This window comes from Oreochromis aureus, linkage group 2 (genome assembly GCF_013358895.1).
Source record: "Oreochromis aureus strain Israel breed Guangdong linkage group 2, ZZ_aureus, whole genome shotgun sequence".
In the NCBI taxonomy this organism is placed as follows: Eukaryota; Metazoa; Chordata; class Actinopteri; order Cichliformes; family Cichlidae; genus Oreochromis; species Oreochromis aureus.
Genome location: NC_052943.1, coordinates 21,016,779 through 21,037,515, shown reverse-complemented (window position 1 = coordinate 21,037,515; position 20,737 = coordinate 21,016,779). Strand labels below are relative to the sequence as shown.

Here is a 20,737-nt window from a genome sequence, read left to right as displayed (position 1 = left end):
GTTGTCTAACTTCCCTCCATGCTTCTTTGGTCTTGGCCTCTATATTGGCCATTTTAAATAAATAAATTTATGATCTTTTAAATATAAAAGATCATAAACTTTGACCGTAAAAGTAGAACAGTCCAAGTTTATCATTTCATCCACATCTGCCTCCTCAAACCTGCAACTGGTTATCCAGCATCCACACCGCTCCGCCTCAGTCTGGTGCCTTTCACATTCTCAGCTATCCCATTCAGGCCTGAAACGTGTTTTGCTGCCGTGTTCTAGATCTCACCCTTTATTTTCTCTGATTAGTTCTCCACAGTCTGGACTCTCTGCTCAGTTCAGAGAGTTACATCCTCAGCCTGGCATTAATCATCTTTTATACAACTAACCCCTTATATATTTATTTATCAATCACATAGCCAACTCTGGCTTAGTTTTAGAGCAGTTTTCATGTCAAAATATGTGTGCCGCAGTAGTGTTATTACAATCATTTTTTTTAATTCTGTGATTTTAAAATATAAGTGGTCATGTTTTTTGGGGTTTTTTTTTCATTTGATGCAACTCAAATTTAAATTTAGTATTTGATGAATGAGCCTATTTTGGGAAAAGTCATGACAAATGAGAGACTAAACAGAGTTACAGGATTTTTAAAAAGCTTTGTTCTCCGTTGCTTGAGTGAAATTCTGTGAAAGTCCATGTCTGTTTCACTCACTTATTGCTTATGTTCTCAGGATGTGTGTGTCTATGCATCTGTGTATGTGTTAGAGAGCGGTTCATGAGGTCAGTTGAGCAGACAGAGGAAAGGAGAAAATTATAATTCACCACTAAATAACACTGCATGCTTGCTAGGCAAGTCTCACTTGGCAGCCTTAATAACCTAAGTCTGACCACATAGCTTTAACCACGTAGTTCTAGTGCATTGTATTCTCACAGATCGAGTGATTGTAGAAATCTACAAAAAAGCAGATTTTTTTATTTTATTTTACAACCCTGTCTTTCATGTTTGAAATATCTAAACATGGAAATAAATACCAAAAATGAAATAAAATATGTATGAACAGAATAGATTATATTTCGATTTATAAAATGAAAGGTGTGCACAGTTGATTCTTCATTTTTGAGTCTTCAGAGAAAGAGAGAGAGAGAGAGAGAGAGAGAGACGAACTGAAAAAGAGTCAGTGGTTTTGACATTGAGTTGAGTATCTATAGTTCTTACCACAACCTACAAAGTCCTATATATGGAAACATAAGTAAGAGAAGCACACCAGGACCTTTACTCTTACTTACTTTTAGTAGATAAGTATGCATTTTTATATCATATGCGTTCCTTGATTAAGCAAAATTATTATGGAACAAACTTTGTGAACTAACAGCACTATGTGAGGGCATTTTGAATTGTAAAACCACATGGAACATCTACACTAACAGACCGGCTGTGGTGAGCCATCTATCTGCCCTTTGGCCAACCACTAAAGTTGTTTACTCAGAACTAACTTTAACTCTACAGGCTTCAACAGGATATGCTGTAAGTGTAAACGTGCAAAAAGGGAGGAGCTAAAAAAAAAAGCCGCAATGAGCTACTTTTGTATCAGACAAACTGGTTGGTCTATAAATCCTAGTATAGTTTTTAACAGTAATTTAATTTTATTTAAATAACATTATTATTAATTGGTGTAATAATTAGCCTCTTACAATAAAATGTTAAAAGGTTCTGAGTCTATAAGTTGGAACATTAAACAAGTGAGAAACACATACTTCAAAGTACACTGACAGCTTAGCTTGTGCATTAGGAGTTTCAAATTGACTAGCTTTTTTTTTTTTTATCTGTGGGAGGAGTTGCAAGCTCACAGACAACACAGAAAATTTCCACAAAATCACTCAGCGTAACCCTCATGCTACTAATATACTTAACCATAGATAAATACTTTAATACCGACCTATCAAAGACAAAAAAAATACCTACACTGTTTAATATATTTTGCAGACAGATAGATAGACAGATAGACAGACAGACAGACAGACAGACAGACAGACAGACAGACAGACAGACAGACAGATAGACAGATAGATAGATAGATAGATAGATAGACAGATATAGATAGATAGATAGATAGATAGATAGATAGGCTGAATAAATGTAATTACATTTTGGATTCTTTTCATTTCTTCACAGACTTACAAATTGTAAACCATGCCCCCCAAAAAACTACTAGCAAAATACTGTATTTGGCACAAAGTGGCTTTGATATATGGCATTGGCTCATTTTCACTAAATCTGCCATTTAATATTATGAAACTATAAAGACATACAATAAGAATGTATGTAGAATATGTAAGGATGATGTAGTGTGACTGGGTATCTGTGTGTCGACGGCTCTCTTGTAGGTTTTAATTACTGTAAGTTATTTTCATGATCATTGTAACAGAGAAGTAGTTATTTCACTCGCCTTGATGAGAAGGTAAAGCAGCAGCCTAGGTTCCTGCAACTAAAATAGAAAGCGAGACAGGAAGATGAGCCCCCTGTGAATTCACACCTCAATTGAAAGCCCAACCTCAAAAACAATGCTTAACTTTCCATGCATCGAGTTTGTGTGTATAAGCTGAAAAAGTTGACAACATCGCTGACCACACTTCTGTTAATCTTTCTCTTTTTTCCCTCTCTTTCTATCTGTGTATGTGCGTGTATGCGTGTGTAGGTGTGTGTGTGTGTAGGTGTGTGTGCGTGTGTGTGTGTGTGCATATCAGAGAGAGAGAGAGACTACTCAGTATTTGCCATTACTGCAAGTACAAATGGTTCTTTAAAAGAAATAAAGCTCTAGATTTGAAATTACCTACAGATAATGATATAGCTCTGTAGATATACTGTAGGTCTGTTGTTACGTTCCCCTGAGGGGTCTAGGCGGTGAGGGGGAAGTAACAAAAAGTATCCGGGTCAGAAAAAGGAGACAAGAAGGCAAAAGGGTTAAATTAAACAGTTTTATTAAAGTAGCTCAACTAAAAGAGACGGACAAGCCGCTATCACCATTTAAGGAAAACAAACAAAACTCAAGTGTTGGTCAATAAAATAAAAAGTCAGTCAAAAAGAGAGCAGCTCACTAGCTGCAAACCACAAAAAACCCAGCTCACTAGCTGTAACCACTCACATGGCACTCTGGCCCAGAGCTCACCTTTCCCTGTGCTTAAATACTCTTAATTACTGACGAGAGTCAACTGCACAAAAGAAAGAAGGTGGCACCTCAGGCAGATGGGAGATTGTAGGACACACCCACACAGGCACCTTCAGGATGAGGCCCTGCTAGGGCCGTAACACCCCCTCCCATAAATACAAACCTGTGGTTTGTCAAATGATTACAATAACCAAAACAATAAAGTCCCATAACCGTTGCACCACCAAAACTGTAGGCTTTCCACCTACCAAACCCCATAGGAACGGTTAGGCATTTCCTGTGGAAACTGCCAACCCCATCTCAGTGGGTTCACAACATTGCCAGAGAGTGGCCCCAGACCCTCGAAACAGTCTCTCATGTGATAGCCAGGGCTTTGGACCATCACATGTCGAGAACCGAGCAGGCAGCTAGTGGGCCTTCCAGAAACACTTCGCAGACGATTCCTCAAGTCAGGGGTGCAGATCTGAGTGGTGGTGCTATACATGACTTGTCCCCCAGTAGGCCATTTTGAGGACCTGGGAAATTGTCAACTAGCATTAGCTTGGGGCTAGCTGACCCCCACACTGACCACAGGGCGCTACTGAGCAATTATGCTCCAAGTTTAGCCTTTTAGTAGGCCTGGCAGCCTTGTCGGTTTGAGAACTACGACTGACCTTTCTCAAAGCAGGCCCTTTTGCTTTGAGTGGGCTTCCTGTTTGAGTTCCAGCTTCAAACAGTTAGCAACAAGGTGTCCAGGTTTGTGGCAGAAGAAACAGAGCTTCGCTTTGGGTCTCAAAACCACAACTTTTCAGCCTTGCTAGCTGGCTCCCTCCTAGCTCTCCACGATGTACTATGGTGAGAAGGGATGTCACATTCTACAGCATTTGTTTTATGAGTAAGGGTAAACTCATCTGCCAGTGTGGCAGCCTGCTATAAAGTGGAAACCCTCTGTTCACTTAAATGCCAAGCCACGCACTCAGGCACCGCATTCTTAAAGTCCTCTACTAGCACAAGCTCACGTAACGACCCCAAATCATTAACCTGGCTTGCAGAACACCACCTATCAAAGAGCTTTTCCTTCTCCCTTGCGAAGTCAAGGTAGGACCGACCCTGTGCCAACTCCAAACCTCTAAAATGCTGCCTATAGGCCTCAGGTACCAGTTCATAGGCTTGGAGGACGGCACTTTTAAGCTTCTCATAAACTAAGCAGTCATACATAGAAAGACTGGAACAAGCTTCTTGAGCCTTACCTGTCAACTTCAGTGTCGCGAAACACTGGAACCAGACGAATGTTTTTCCCCACATCAAATGGTGCTTCTGCCTGCTGAATGGCAGTCGCAGGAAGGGAAGCCTGCTGGAGTTCTAACTGTCGCAACTTGACAGCTGTCTCTGCTTCCACCTTTTTCAACTCAACCTCCCTGGCTCTGGCAAGCTCTGCCTCTAAACACTTAAGGTCCAACTCCTTCTTTAGCTGGAACTCCCTCTCACGATCCTCCCTTTCCAACTGAAGACAAGCCAGGCGTACACGGAGCCTAGCATCCTGCTTCGAGCCTACACTTGATTCAATGGAGAGAGGTTCAAAGCGAGGCAATGTCATGGGTGGGTCCTCAGGCAGCCCCTGAGCAACAGGTGTAGACACTGATGGACTCACAGCTTGAGCTGGCACCTGCGGAACAGGCTGAGATGCTTCACCATGCTCAAGTGGACTGGCAGACACTGGCAAGGCCACTATCCCTTTCTCCACCAAGCCAGACACAAGAGCAGCTTTCAGCTCAGCCTTACGCAGAGCCGTGGAGACAGAAATGCTATAAAAGGATGCCACCTCATGCAAATCCCTCTTCCTACAGGCGTCCAGCTGGCGAAGGGTTTTCCTTAAACACGGCAATATCAAAGGTAGCCATTGAAAACTAAAACAAAAACTACCTGAGGCTAACAATAACAACAAAGAAGCACCACCTCCAATACACAAATGAAAAACAGGTGGGAAATATGTGTGGCCACAGGTTAACCAATAAATAAAAATACCACCGACCCTCTCCCCAGACCTACCTACTAAAAACTTAACCTAGTTAGCTTCTGGAGTCTGCCAGGCTGCACTTGATGCCAGGCTAAGCATCAAGTGCACAAAGCACCGACAAGCCTACCCCCGACAGGGAACTAATCCCCACCCAGGATTACTCCGAAAATAAAAAAGGGAAAATAAAAAATGAGTGCCTGAAGGAGGAGCTTACGCTCAGCTAGACACTCCCCTGTGCTAACTGGAGAGAGCGCAGCAGACACCATGCAACTAAACAGGCCACCGGCAAACAACTCACTAAAACTCAACTACTATTCCTTCCATTCATATCCCGGACGAGCCCCCACATTGTTACGTCCCCCCGAAGGGTCTAGGCGTGCGAGTGAGGGGACCAGTAACAAATGGGTCCAGAACAGAATGAAAGGAAAACAGACAGAGGTCCAGTAAATAAAATAAAAAGTAAGTCAAAAAGAGAGCAGCTCACTAGCTGCAAACACAGACACGCAGCTCACTAGCTGCAAACCACAAAAAACCCAGCTCACTAGCTGAAAACACAGCAAACACCCTCAGCTCACTAGCTGTAACCACTCACATGGCACTCTGGCCCAGAGCTCACCTTTCCCTGTGCTTAAATACTCTTAATTACTGACGAGAGTCAGCTGCACAAAAGAAAGAAGGTGGCACCTCAGGCAGATGGGAGATTGTAGGACACACCCACACAGGCACCTTCAGGATGAGGCCCTGCTAGGGCCGTAACATCTGTTTTAATCTTTTCTTCTTCAGCTATTTTGTTGGTAGGCAGAGAGAGAGGGTCATCAGGGAGAACATGGGACAGCTAGACTGACAAATCCTTTTCTGTTTTGCTATGATAAATACCAAGCTGATTTTTAATGATATTACCAGAGTGACTTAGGATGTTAGTTGCATTTGTTGACAACTATGCATCAAAGAATATCCTAATGAATGCGAGGCATAGGCATAATATTTGTCAGATTCAGAACTTATCCCTAGACTTACTGAGTCAAGATGCTCCCACTGTTTTTCTGGTGGAATTCTCCAAAGTTAAGTGTCCTACAAGGGGGGAAAGGACACTAGACCATGTGTACAGTAACATCAACCATGTTGATGACCTCTCCAAGCACCTGGATCATTAAAAAATGATGATGGTCTCCTCCAGCCACAGGACTGTTTTGGTCTGACAGACTGACCCATCTTCAAACAGCAGGACCCGGAGACCTTCACTCAGTTTGTCCTTTTCTACATTTGGTGCAGTGTAGGGCGGTTTCCCCTCCCGCTCTACACTGCACCAAAACCATCAGCCGTGCAGCAGATGTGGACAGAGATGGAGCTCACAGGCAGCTTGGCAGGTGGCTGGCGCGCAGGACCACACAGCGTGCTGACCTCTGGCAGAAGTGAGGCAGGTCCAGATGGCACGCTGGCCTCTGTAGAGGATGCCGCTGCACTAGACGGCACTGCGACCTCCAACTCAGGCAGAGCAGGTTCCTTCGATACTCAGGAACTTACTGAGCTGTCAGACTCATTAGCTGTTCCATCTCGCAGCCAAACACCACCGCCTGCTCCCTCTGCATGGCCACGAGCTCGGCCATGTGCATGAATATGGAAAAGTTATACCTGTTTTCTGTATTGGCAGCTTAATCCCAGGAACTGGGAAAACAAAGTCTGAGAACAGGTTCATAAAAAGCATCAAAGGCATTACCTGATTCAAAATTGAGGGGGGTGAGTGGGGCGTACGGTCCAGGTCATCATTTACACAAAACTCACAAGACAGTTGCTTTTGTTAGATCATTTCTAGGAGGTCCTGCTTTGACCAACTGTACTGTCCATTTTGTGATTTACTATAAAACTCTAACTTGTGGAGAAAGTAGATTTGTTTCTAAGGCAGTCTTTCTGTTAGTGTGGAGCCTGTGTACACTCTCTCTGGTGGAACGCGGGAAATCTCCAATTTTTTTTTAAGATTAAATAATATACCATTGTGGAGGTATGCAAAGATGACACGAGAGTTCCCGAGGCTCTTCTGGGAGCCGGAGTCAACCAGAAAATGTGTCCCCGAGCGTGAGTCCTTTGTGAAAAGTAGCCTTTCCTATATGCCAGCGGTCGCGGCTGCTACGGAGCGCTGGCGGGCTCGTTTCCCTGGGCCTTAAAACTGCAAAGGCGGCACGGCGCTGTCATGCTGATGGTAAAAACACAGCCCTTTTCTGCGGTGCTGCCATGCCGTGATCCGAGTAACCATCGATGAGTTGGAGGCCCCTGGGAGAATCGGTGGGGGCGGGGGAGATGCTATCGGTGAGTCGGGAACTGGATGCCGAAGCTTCTGGTAGCCAGGAGAATGCAATCCGCTTCTTTTGCATGTGAGTGGTAAACCTTCATGGCCAGCAGTGGGGAGTTGGCGTGGCCAGCTCGCACTGGCAACTGTCGGAGGAAGATGTGAGTGATGAGGAATCCACCGTCATCCGTTCCTAGCAAGGACAACATGCTCTCCGTGAGCTCGAGTGCGTTACCATCACCCAGGCCCAAGAGAGAGACGAGTTTCTCAGCCACTCTGCATCGGAGAGGGAGTAGCGCCGCAGTAGCAGCGCCTTGGGAGTGGTGTATTTGCCTTGGTTGGGGGGATCCCGGAGGAGGGTCATCACATGGCGGGTGGACGCCATGAGGACAAACTGAGTTTCGACGTCCACAAACCATGAAGGAGGGTCGTGAAGCCAAAAATCCAGCAGCTTAACCGTCACAGCAAAAATTAAAACGTACAGCTCTGCTATCACTTCCAACATAATTGAAGACAGAAAAGTAAACAGCAGTGACGTTTGTAGGGTTACCGAAGTTGGGCCAGCTGGTATATAATGATGTGCTGCGTGGTGGCTACCTACACAGCCATGGTTAGCATAATATAAACAGTGAAGCTGGAGGATAAACGCTAACTTTTTTTCCACTCAATGAGGGTTCCCAAAGGACAAATGAAACTGCAATGCAGGATGAAGTTAATGGACCAAACTTCAGTCAGGAGAACAACTGCAATATAAGGTCAGTCATTAATATACTGCTGCATGGGCTGGGCTGTAGTTACATTGTAAGGTTTTAAAAACTGAGCTTTAAAATGAATAGTGATGATACAAACCAAGAGAGGCCAACAGTAATCACTGACTTTTTTAGGGGCTTGTTCAGATTAAATAGAACAACATATAAAGCATTAAACAAGTTAAAAACACAACAGCCTTAATAAATGCAGAGTAGTCTGGACCTGGAAGCAGGTTTAATCAGGTCATCACTTAAAGATTGGATATCTGACCTGTTGTACATGTTTTAATGCAGTACAGTTGTTATTATTATCACTTGTCACATCCTGTTTATGACAGTTAAAATAAATAAAATTCACATAAGAAATAAAATTGTCTTGTGTAAACTGTATGTGGTGTTAAATAATCCTATACTACTGTACTTTAATGTCAGTCATAAGGTGGGTACTTCAAGAGCCATATATTTTATTAGGTGGTACTCATTGTGAAAAGTTTGAGATCAACTGTTCGAAGGTCTGCAAAATTCATGTTGATGATATCAATGATAGCCTGTTTGTATGAATGTTTTCAGTAGTTTTCAGTTGAAGACACTGAATTTTACAATACCAAGAGCACTATGTCAGGTGAGGAGAACAACAATTCTTTTTAAAAATTAATGGGTGAGAACCACTATGCCAGCTGATATGTAAATTGGTAATATAATAATATTTTTGCTGGGTGGTTTTGGGGGCCTGTCCTCGAGTTGGGCCAGCTTCTGGTGAGTCAGCTTCACATCTGAGGCTCTCACCCTTTGGCCTTGAGGGGTCAATCTGGGGCTTCCCTCTTGAATCTGCTGTGGTGGACACGTGGTTATCATTTGGATATGTGTCCTCCGGTCTTTAGTGCTCTTGGGGGCACTGCAAACAGCCCAGGTCTCTGTTTATTTAGGTGTTGTGTATTATGTAAGCAGGAAGGAGGTAAACATTGTAATAATCCAAAGAACTTAATGCAGGTCCTGCCACAGACTTATATGCTCTCTGTTAGGTCTAATGTCAGACCTTGCTGGCGCAGAGGTTTGTCATTGTGAACAAAAGCAAGACACTCCGTACGGTTCTCACTTGCTAGCCAGAGAAGTCCGGCAAGATGTTCAGCTAACTTCAAACTGACTCCCCTTGCAGGCTCTTTTAATGACCACCGTGGGTTACACAAACACAGTCAAACTGGTTTAAACTGGTTACACAATGTAAAACCCATATACTGTGTCCCATAAAAGCTCAGGCACTGAGTGTGTGTGGGCATGCATGTGCGAGCATGTGTGTGTGTGTGTGAATGTGTGAGTGCATGTGTCTATGTGTCTCTGTATATGTGACTTCCTCCCACACAATGTATGCTTACAACTATTTAACCACATTTCCTAGTTATCCAGAGGTCATCTCCCCATACCCGTATATGGCTTAACTTTAATGGTTCACCATATACAAGCATAGGCGAGACCCTAAATGGCCGGGAGTGAACATCCTTTACCAGATAAGGAACTAGAACCTTTGGATGGAATGTGCCTGCAGTTAAACACTATAACTATTTCCCTCCCCCCACATCCTAGATGTGTAGGGGAGGAACAGAAAAATCTCTAAACATACAGTTTAAGGACAAGGTTTACGAATTTAAGTACAACAATGACAAATATTATCAAAATCAACCTAACACCCTCTTAATTAGACTATAACACCAGCATTTCCATATGTGTCGTTGGGCAGGTGACATATTGAAAGAAATTGGGGTGATGCTGAATGCTGTCATCGTGTATGCCCCACAAGTTGGATGCTCATTTAAAGACAAATTCTGGAATAAGTTGGATTAAGTTCAAATGGTGGTCATTGGAGCAGACATCTATAGACATGCAGATGAAGGGAACACAGGTGTTGAGCACTTGTTGTGTAGGTATGCTGTTCAGGAGAGAACATTGGCTCTCAGTGCACATGTAATTGTGTTTTTCCCCCAGTTTTATAGCATTTATAGCATTGTAGCATGCTATCAAAAACTTTCTATCAGATATAGTTCATCAAGGAAACTCTTGTTTCTTTTCTCTGATCACAACTGTGAATGTGAGTAGAACTGTAAAGATAAATCTCTGCAGAGTTTAATTTAACACCTCAAATGCAGTCAGCCCAGTGACTGTCACCACAGAGAGACAGAAGTGGCTGTCACCACAGAATTATGTATTTATTTGTATTCTGCAAAAGTCTGCAAGCCTCATCTCCGATGCCACCAGTTCCCACAAAATGGTCTTTTAAAATCTACAATTTTTTATTTTGCACTTTTTCAGGAAACATAAGGTGTCTTTGGTTCACTGTACAATAATATTTACAATATTTACAGGGAGAAAACTGACAAAGAGAGAAGAAGCACGGGAAGCGACGACAATGACGTATGCACCTTGTAATACATTACACATCCAAACATTGGACCCATGGGATTTTCTTTGGGACATTGTAGGGGAAAAAAATGCCTTAAAGATGTTTCCACTTGTGCCTGATTTTTCTTTTAAGCTTTTGCTGCCAAATTCTTACTAGATCCTGACATACCATACTCCATCCTTCACTTATTTTGCTACTGTTAGTATTTGCGAAATGTTACACCCTAACCACAAAATACTGTTATCATTCAGATTTTAGGATTATCCAAAATGGCTTTAACAAGCATGCAAAAATTTCTTGCAACATGCCAGCAAAGAATGTCTAGTTCACAGTGTCTCACTCTGTGTACGAGGCACACACATTTCCTCTTGTACATTTGGCCTGAAAAAGGTGTTAGTCTAAGTGTTTTATGTAATACAGAGAGAGGTGATAATAGGAGCAAGCAGCAATGCTTGTTGCATGGGCATTTCTGCTGCACCAATGATGACTATTCCTTCCCAATCAAAACAAAATTTCAAGTGCATTACACAGTAATAAATGACAAAAAATGTCCTAAAAATCCAAAAGTCATTCACACAAAGACATTTTTTTAAAACTTAAAGACTAGTTGAGGGTGACTACACCCACCTAAATGCAAGGCACTCCAAATTGTGTCACAGGAAGTGCAGTTTTAATGTACTCAGCAGTCTGACCTATCGACCTAAGTTGCTGACTGGATTATCGACAAGTCTTCAAGAAGAACACAATGTGAAGATGATTGTGTTTTGGATTGCACTGAATTTTCTTCATCACGGATGTAAGTGCTTTTTTGTTCAGTCTTAAATGCTCATAGTCAAGACGTGCATGTCATGTGAGTCATATTGGATCATATAACTATTGTTACTCAATGTGCTTTAATGTGTTATGTCAGATGCACTGGTTTCACAAATCACTGTTCAAGTTGGAGAACCTGCAACCTTCATCTGTAGTCTACCTCACACAGAGGTCCTCCCTCGACAAGTCCACTGGTATAAACAGAGTGCCGGGGATACACTGAAAGTAATTGTGACTGTGCGGAAATCTAAACCACCTGAGTATGCACAAGATTTTCCTAAATCCAGATGGGCGATAAACAGCAACAGCAGTTTTAGTAACCTGACCATTTTGAGGACAGTTCGAGAGGATGAGGGAATGTATCACTGTGGAGTCTCCGAGTGGCTTGCAGACATTATATGGACTGGGATGCATTTATTAATAAAAGGTACTGACAAAATCAGTACATTTCAAAATATTTCTCATTTTTAATATTTTTTTATTTTGTTTTATTTCTTTTTATGGTGTTTTTTTTAATTGCTGAGGCTTTCACCAGAATCTAACTTTATGTGTTTTAAATGCACATTTGTTATTATTTTGGCAGTATTATTAGTAGTAGAGTATTAATTTTAAATTATTTTAAAAATATTAGTATGCTTCTAATTTAATATATACAATTCCTAAATTAAAAATTTATAACAAAGCTTGTATAACTTAAAAAAAAACTTTATGTCCAACAGGAAAAAATCAGAGCACATCCAACTCTTCTGTTGCTCAGAGTTCAACAGTATCATCTGGAACTAAGCCAGATATTCATGGTAACACAATCATTGGTCTATCAATTAAAACATTTTGATATACTGTAACTGTCCGATTTCACACTTACAACTACGTAAGTGAAATGTTGTGATTTTACATTTACAATCAAGAGGACTATAGAGATTAAACAATATTTGCTTTAACTTGTGTAATTTTTTTTTAATTCATATTTTTCCAGGAAGCAGCATATGGTCACACAGATCCAGTGCAGTTATTTTTATGCTGTGTGGTGTCTTGGCTATAAGCCTGATTGTTATAGCTATCCTTATTGTTGCAATGAAGAAAGATGACACACAATATTGCAAAGGTAATAGCAGCTATTCATATTTTCCCAGAAAACAGCATTATATTTTAATTTCTGCATTCATAGTTCTTGTTTTTTTTCCTCATATTTCATAATCTAGGTGTTGTTCCCCTGCGAAAAAAGACTGGTATCCAGAAAACTCAACAGGTAAAGTAGTAAAAGACTGAATTAACCTCATCGGAATGAAATGTTACTTTTGACATTTTGTTTTTTCCCCCTTAGAAAGCAGAGGATGTGTGGTTTTACTCTGCAGCAGTCTTTGCCATGATGAGAACTGACAGAGGTGCGACAACAAATGCAGCTGAGAGGGAGAGACTCTACACTGCTGTCAAGGCCTTTGGGTTGGATTAATGACTTAAGAGCCTTTTGGATCCACTGAATAATTTAGGTGTTATGTGTTTAGAGTTAAAGTGTTTCTTTTATGTCACAGTACAGTACACCTAATATTAGGTATATTAGATATCATTATAAGCGTAAAAAATGTATTTCAGTTAAACTTCTGTTTAAGCATGAACTTCTTCTACATCTGTATACATGCATGCAACCTTTTCAGTCTGGCTAGGGACATTACTCTTTTCTGAATTAAGTCTCAGGCTTACTTTCACAAAAGCAAAAGGCTGAGTTATACAGTACTATGTAAGGAAAACTACTGTAGTCAAACATAAAGACCTAAGTAGGGATACACTTGTAATGAAGTAGAGGAACACCTTTTCAGAGACGTTTTCTTGTAATATCATAATATGTAAATAAATAAAACACTTTCTAGTACCAAACTGTTGCTTTTGGTGTGATTTGTAGCACTTTTATTTCACTATAAGAAGGTACTTTGGTTTCCTCTTAAAGCACTATTAGGGCACAACTAACACTACAACACCAGTATTCACTGTGCTTGGCAGACTGCCAAGCAGGTGGTCAACACAACATTTAAAGATCAATTAAACTGAAGCACACACGATGTTCAATGTGAGCAGCATATGTTTACTGTGGTTATAAGAATGACGAACTTACAAATGCAGCGCACTAAAAACATTTGCTTCTTGCCTTATTTTTTTTTGTTTTGTTCTCTTTATTTCTTTTCTTTCTCAAAATAGTGATCCAACCTGTTTGTTTTTTTTGTTTCAACAATGATTTACCTTGCAAATACTTCATATAATTAATATTTTAATATTTGATGACTTAAAAAAATGATTAAAAACAGTTAGGCAACCTTGCTGTTTGTGCTTTTACTGTCTGAGAGCAGCAGGTTGAACAGATGATGGGCAGGATGGGATGAGTCCTTTAAGATCTTTGTGACTTCCTCAAGGCAGTGGGAGGTGAACTGTTGTGGAAGTTTTCCACTTAAATAAAACCTGCCTGCAGATGAGCTGAAAACCATGTTAAGGGCCTTAAGCAGCGGACAGCTAGCTAACATTCTTTAATCCAAACACACAAAGAACAGAAAACCAAGCTTGGTGGAGCAGTCCTGCATGACCACGGGCCTCACAGGGTCAGCAGAGTCTCACTGAGCCTTAGCATTTGAAGCTCTCATTTAAATACCTTTCTCCAGGAACAAAAGGCAGTACACAGTTGTTTCACACCTTAAGGTTTACACCCACAGTTTCTCTGCTCCCAGAGTCCTTGAAGAGACAAAAGACTCTCCTGCTCCTGTGGAGTTGTCTGTCTTCCCCCTCTACTTCCTAAATAGGCTCCCAACATTTCTTGTCTTACTGTATGGGTGTCAGACATGTTAAAATCAGTGGCACCAAGGCATTACACAATCAAATAATGGTGATTAGTACATTGGAATGCCTATCAATTCATGCCGGAAATTCCATTACATGAACATAAAGAAAGTAATCCTTTAAGTCAAGTCTATTTAAGTCTCAGACAGAGTAGAAATGTGCTATAAAAGAACCAATGCATCTAACTTTTTCTATTTTTGGAGAGCATGCATCTCTGATGCCCAAATCACCAATAGATTAAATAGGACAGGAAAAAGAGTTGTTTTATTCTTCAAACCTGACCTGGCAACACTATATTGTTGTATGCCATCAGATCTGAAAAAAATAAAATACCATGTTAAAATAGCCTTAAGATAGGACTGCGGACAGCTTATTGCATTATCCACGGCTTGTTGTTGTGAGTCTGACAGCAGTGGGGAGGAAATATGTTTTGTGGTAGTGACCGTCACAGTGGGGTGAGAGATGTTGTCGGGATGACAACTTCTCCTGTAATAGAAGAGGGTCCACATTGTAAGTGTAGATCAGCCTGTCTGTCAGTCTCTTCCTGTCCCGGCATCCTTAACTAGACCAGTCAGTTCAATCAAAGCAGTCCCAAAGCTGTTCAGATGTTCTCTTGGGCCTCACTAGAACTCTAGCAGTTGGTTTCACCGTTTTAATGATGTTGCTTGCTAATGGCATTTAGTAAGTGACCCAGGGCTATAGCCATGTTAGTTTGAAGGGGGGATGTAAACAGTACTAATCATTGCCCCTGACTTCTCCAGGTAAGTAAAAGGGGCGACACTTAACAGTCAAATGCTTTCAAGTCCGGGGAGCATTGAGTGACGGTAATCTTAGTGAGTGTGCACCTGCTGTTGTTTGTATACACACACAGTCCTCTCCCTCTGCTCTTACCGGAGTCACTTGCTCTGCTAGCCTGGTATGTGGTGTGACCTGTTAGCTGCATAGGTTCCTCTGAGATCTGGGATCGCTATGTTGAGTCATGTCTCAGGACGCAGCAGTCCTCTACTTCCTTCCACGCAGTCACAGTAAGCCCCAACTCTTCCACCTTGCTGGAAAGTGACTGTATATTTGTGATGAAGAGAATGGCAAGTCTTCCCACAAGTCTTGTGGGAACCTTTCAGGTCGCCTCTCATGGGGAGCATACACCACAGAGACCCCAGTGGCCTTACGATCCCCATCAGGAAGTCTCGATGGTCTGCAACTAATATGCATTGGACCGATGCCTATCAATTCATGCCGGCTGTAATTTATCCTCACATAAGCATACAAGGCACTCACTAGAAAGTTAACTAAAATAATCCCTATTAACATAAGCCATCTTACTGGTTGCTGAGCTGCTGTATGTTTCATGCGCTATGTGCATTTCACAACACGCCGATCTCTGGAAAGCAGATTCAGCAAACTCGAAAACTTGATCAAAACTTGATTAAAATGGATTTAATAAACTTGTTTAACACTGAGATGGGAAACTGACTTTTCTATTTTTGGAGAGCATGTATGTATGTGCACCCTGAGTTAAGTGTGTGTATGAATAGCAAAGCCAAACAAATCACCAATAGATTAAACAGGACAGGAAAAAGAGTTTTATTCAGTATTGCTCTAATATTTGCTTTATATCTATTAGTAAGAAACACTATTTATGTTTTAGAGTTATTTTCCCCCACAGGCTGAAAAAAAAGGAGAAAAAATTATTAACTTACTCTCACCACTTTCACCATTAGATCACAAAACCAGTTTGGTTTTCTTTCAAGAACATTTTTTAGTGACAAATTCTGAGAAACTCTCCTCTTGCTTTATTTTCCTTTATTGTCCTAAACACTTTGTTTTTCACATTTCATTACTAAAGTCAGTTACTTCTAATCCAACCCAATCTCTCACCATTTTCATTCCTTGTCTGTTTGGGCGTGGACTTGGCAGTACGATCAAACTATACACCCAAGATGAATCCAGTCATCGAGACCCAGCAATATTTAAACTTTCTAAACAGCAATGAGTCCATATATGTGTTACAGCCTTTATGATCCAATTCAAATTGCCATCCGGTTTTCTTAATGTTATTTTGTTCCCATATGTCAGATTTGTGTCTTGCACTTTTTAGTGTGATGGTCAGTTCTCCACTTTCTACGCTCTCTGTTAAAAAGCTTGCCTGTCTACATTCCACTCCACTAAGAACCCATCAACCAGCACAGCTTTCTCTCTTCCTTAAACAGCTCTGTTGTTATACAGAGAAAGTCTGCCAGACTTACTTTGCAGTACACCTGTTGTTGTTTATATGTGAGTGAGTACATTTTTAGGTTAAATCTTGTTGTTTGAGCTTGGCATTATTCTGATTCTTCCTCTGTGATTATGTGCGATTTTATATGTGTTAAGGAAATAGACTTTAATTCTGATTTTTACATGTGCAAAACCACTTTTAAAGGGAACATTCGGTCAGCCTGATCTTTATTTCTTACAAGGAAAAATAAATTTTGTGGCCCTTCATATGTATAGTGTTCCTCTAAGATGCACAATGTAATACATTTCTTGCACTAGAGTACATATCGCAAACAGCAGTAGTTCTTTTAAGTCGAAAGACTGGAATTCAGAATAGAACTCATACACAAACCGGCCTTCCAACGAAAAAAAACATCAGTAATTAATGTGGATAGCTGCAATGAGAGATGAATGACAGCCTTGTTTCATTAAGCCAAGGACAGGAAGTGTGCTTTGAATCTGATAACCAATCAGATGCATTTTACGCTAAAGGTATGGCCATCCCACCTCCTTCACTCACTAAAACATGAACAACATCCTTAACAAAAGACACTGTCAAGATGATCATGGTATGGATTACACTGATTTTTCTTCATCGTGGATGTAAGTGCTTTTTTTAAAAATTATTCTCTCTAATAATTTTCTTAGCTTGTACAAGCTAACCAATAGAGGATTATTAGAATAAACAATCTGTGAGAGGACTTTTACATGTACATAATGCTTTTTAAAATTTTTTTCTATTTTACCTCAGATTCTTTGGTTCCAGTGAAAACAGTTCAACTTGGTGAACCAGTGACCTTAACATGTGCTTTACCCAAAGGGCTCCAGAGTGGAGAAGTCCACTGGTACAAGCAGAATCACGGGGATACCCTAAAGTTAATTATGACATTGTTTAAATCTACACCTCCAGAATATGGTCCTGCATTTTCTAATTCAAGATTTAAGGTAGATAAAGATAACAATTTCAGCAATGTGACCATTTTGAAGACAGTCCAAGAGGACGAGGGAATCTATCACTGTGGGCTCACAGAGTGGATTAGGACTAACTGGAGTGGCACATATTTGTTTGTAAAAGGTAATTATACATCCACATTTGAAAACTTTAAATTTCCCTGACTTTTTTTTTTTGAAAATTTTATTTGTTTTGTATTACACAGGAAACACTCAGAGGACATCAAGCTATACTGTTGTTCAGCGGCCAATAATATCAGATCCACTCCGTCTAGGAGACTTTGTGACACTCGAGTGTTCAGTCCTCTCTGAATCTGACAACAAGATATGTTCTGGAGAGCTTAATGTTCTTTGGTTTAAAGCTGGATCACATACATCTCATCCCAACATCATCTACACTGATATAAATAAACAGAATAAATGTGAGAAAAGATCTGACACTCAGAAAAGATGCATTTATTACTTCTCTAAGAACATCAGCTCCTCTGATGCTGGGACTTACTACTGTGCTGTGGCCACATGTGGGGAGATATTATTTGGAAATGGAACTAAACTGGATAGTCACGGTACCTGTACCACTCTATCTTTTAACTTGAAAACTAGAATATTTAAGTTTAAAATTTGTAACTTTCAGCTGAATTTAGTAGCATTTTGGTGTAAAACAAGTATTTTCTATTTCACAGCAATCTCATTAGGAGATGACATTAAACTTATTTAATTTTGCATCCACTCTAAAGGGTCAAATTGCATCATTCTGCTTTCCATTTCTTCAAAAAGGGGAAAAATGATAAACAAACAAATGCATGATTTGTTTTTTTCTTTGTTGCTGCAGGAGACTACACATGGTCACAGAGCGCCAGAACAGTTATTTTTCTACTGTGTGCTTTATTGGCGATATGTCTGATTGTTATAGCTGTCCTTATTTGCACATCAAAGAAAAACAGCGGGGATAACTGTGAAGGTAATTAAAGTTAATCATAGCAATCTCATCAACGAATTTAAGTAAAAGGTTTTCAATTTGAATTCATTGTTATCTGTATTATTCTGCAATTAAGTTGCTGTTCTGCAGGAAACCTTTAGTGATCAGAGAAGACAACAGGTAAAGTACTAAAACTAGGGCTGTCCTCGTAAAATAATAATTTAAAAAGCCTAATTGTGTTTAGATTTTAACATTTCCCATATTTTTCTTTGATTGATTTTCCCAGAATAAGGACACATGGATGTTTTCTGCTGCTGTCTTTACCCTGATGAAAGCTGAGAGAGCTGCATTAAAGGATGGAAAAATGTCGAAAAGGGAGCGACTCTACATGGCTTGCAAGGCTTTGGGGCTGAATTAGTGAATTAGTTAGCCTATTTAGAATCCCTCGGTATGCAATAATCGAGCTGATGTTTGCTTTTTAATAATGGGCTTCTTATCTCTTTTAGTATTCAATACAGTATATGTTATATCAGCATGCTTATTTGTATTTAGAAGGAATTATTTACACACATTGCATTGATGCATGAATGTTGTTGCATGAACTGTGTGCAAAAGTCAAAGGCAGAAATGTATTTGCAGTTCTGTAATGTATCAACCGTGCTAAAATTCTGCCACATGAATAAATACAATGCTTAAAAGAGAAATGTGTTTGTGAAATTGTACTATAAATAGGCTTTAATAGATGACCACCCTGGATAGGTTGTCAGTCTATAACATGACTAACATGGAGAGGCATACAACCATTAACACCTATGATTAATTTTTATTATAACAGTCTAAATGCAAGACTTAACTTGCATACTATGCTAGAAATAGTGTGCTATTAATAGGGAATTTAATGCTAATGTGTTGATAAAATAAAAAATAGTGATTCATATTAGCTTTACTACTTTTAGTCAAAGATCTAACCTTTAGAGAAGTTTGACAAAGCTGTGTTTTGCCTTGCTAAGAAGGCAAAATACAAAAAATAAATGCAAGTTTTTTCACTTTAGTTCCTTCACAAAACAGGATTTCACATGTAATTCCCATCCATAGTTTTGGTCAGACTAGAGACACAGCTTTCATCATTCCACATAATTCCTGTACCTGCAAGTGGAAATGAATTTTGGCTCACATTAAGCTCTGAACCAGTACAATCTATTCATCATCATCATCATCATCATCATCATCATCATCACCTTTATTTATAAAGCACTTTAAAACAACCACAGCTGACACAAAGTGCTGTACATTTGAGCTAAATAATAAAATGACATAAGATATAAATAAAAGCCAAATAAAAGAAAAAAATGAAATAATTAATATAATAACAAGAGAAACTAAGTCTCACTGAGGTCAAAAGCCAAAGAATAAAAACGGGTTTTAAGACGTGTTTTAAAAGTGGACAGTGAAGGCGCCTCTCTAACGTGCAAGGACAGGTTAATTTAATAATTTAGGAGCCACGATAGAAAAGGGCCTGTCCCCTCTGAGCTTCCTCCTGGGTCTCGGTACTTCAAGGAGCAGCTGGTCAGCTGACCTAAGAGACCGACAGGGTGTGTGGGGATGAAGAAGCTCAGAGAGATAAGGCGGGGCAAGATTGTGAAAGCATTTAAAAACAAACATAAGAATTTTAAAATGACCTCTCAAAGACACATGCAGGCAGTCAATGCAGTGAGGCCAGCACAGGGGTTATATGCTCTCTTTTAGGAGTTCCTGTTAACAGTCGTGCAGCGACATTTTGAACCAGCCGCAGACGTGAGAGCAGCGACTGACTGGCCCCCACATAAAGTGAGTTACAGTAGTCCAGACGGGAAGAAATAAAAGCATTGATCACTGTTTCAAGGTGCTGGTTAGAAAGAAAAGACTTCACTTTTGCCACCTTAAATGATAAAAACTGGACTTCACCACTGCTCTAACTTGTCTGTCCAATTTATAATCACTGTACAACTTAAAACCAAGGTCAGTAATAACAGGTTTAGAATAAACTTGCAAGGCTCCCAAATCAACAGAGGAGGACTCACGGGGACCACTGGGTCCAAACACAACACCTCTGTTTTCCTTTCATTAAAATTTAAAAAGTTTAAAGCCAACCACACTTTAATGTCATTTTCTCTAAAACCTTGGAAAGTAAAGGCAGCTTGGAAACAGGCCTATAATTAGCTAATAGGCATGTGGACAAGTGAATGCTTTTGAGTCTCCCAGCAGAACTGACACGTTCTGCAGACTTTCATTTCATGAGCCTTGTTTCAGGTTTCATTAGACAAATTTATGCTGATTCATCCTCTTTTATGAAATTATTAACAGTAAGCAAAAAGGGTAAGAATTTACTTTTCTATGTTGTAAATAACATTTCAAACAAAAGC

General features: G+C 40.2%; 2 protein-coding genes across 3 annotated transcripts; both read left to right on the top strand.

Annotated features, from left to right (window-relative positions):
* The first annotated feature begins 11,048 nt into the window (after nucleotides 1–11,048).
* Nucleotides 11,049–13,257, top strand: LOC116322165. Its single transcript, XM_031742177.2, has 6 exons — nucleotides 11,049–11,372; nucleotides 11,487–11,816; nucleotides 12,109–12,186; nucleotides 12,366–12,494; nucleotides 12,592–12,638; nucleotides 12,714–13,257. The coding sequence occupies exons 1-6, from the start codon at nucleotides 11,330–11,332 to the stop codon at nucleotides 12,840–12,842; spliced, it is 756 nt and encodes a 251-aa protein (XP_031598037.2). The 5' UTR covers nucleotides 11,049–11,329; the 3' UTR covers nucleotides 12,843–13,257.
* A 3,749-nt stretch (nucleotides 13,258–17,006) lies between these two features.
* LOC120432968 (signal-regulatory protein beta-2-like) lies at nucleotides 17,007–19,030 on the top strand. Of its 2 annotated transcripts, XM_039598403.1 has the most exons (6): nucleotides 17,007–17,068; nucleotides 17,217–17,540; nucleotides 17,623–17,982; nucleotides 18,249–18,377; nucleotides 18,472–18,515; nucleotides 18,622–19,030. In XM_039598403.1, exons 1-6 carry the CDS (start codon nucleotides 17,026–17,028, stop codon nucleotides 18,751–18,753), a joined length of 1,032 nt encoding a protein of 343 aa, XP_039454337.1. In that variant the 5' UTR covers nucleotides 17,007–17,025; the 3' UTR covers nucleotides 18,754–19,030. The 2 variants fall into 2 exon arrangements, with proteins under 2 accessions (XP_039454337.1, XP_039454338.1); XM_039598404.1 differs by lacking the exon at nucleotides 18,472–18,515.
* The last annotated feature ends 1,707 nt before the right edge of the window (nucleotides 19,031–20,737 follow it).

Excerpts from the sequence above, each read along its gene's own strand:
- LOC116322165 (XM_031742177.2), top strand. The coding sequence starts at position 11,330 with ATGATTGTGTTTTGGATTGCACTGAATTTTCTTCATCACGGAT. Across the intron at positions 12,187-12,365 it reads AACTAAGCCAGATATTCATG|GAAGCAGCATATGGTCACAC; the intron begins GTAACACAATCA and ends ATATTTTTCCAG. Across the intron at positions 12,495-12,591 it reads TGACACACAATATTGCAAAG|GTGTTGTTCCCCTGCGAAAA; the intron begins GTAATAGCAGCT and ends TTCATAATCTAG.
- LOC120432968 (XM_039598403.1), top strand. The coding sequence starts at position 17,026 with ATGATCATGGTATGGATTACACTGATTTTTCTTCATCGTGGAT. Across the intron at positions 17,069-17,216 it reads GATTTTTCTTCATCGTGGAT|ATTCTTTGGTTCCAGTGAAA; the intron begins GTAAGTGCTTTT and ends ATTTTACCTCAG. Across the intron at positions 18,378-18,471 it reads CAGCGGGGATAACTGTGAAG|TTGCTGTTCTGCAGGAAACC; the intron begins GTAATTAAAGTT and ends TCTGCAATTAAG.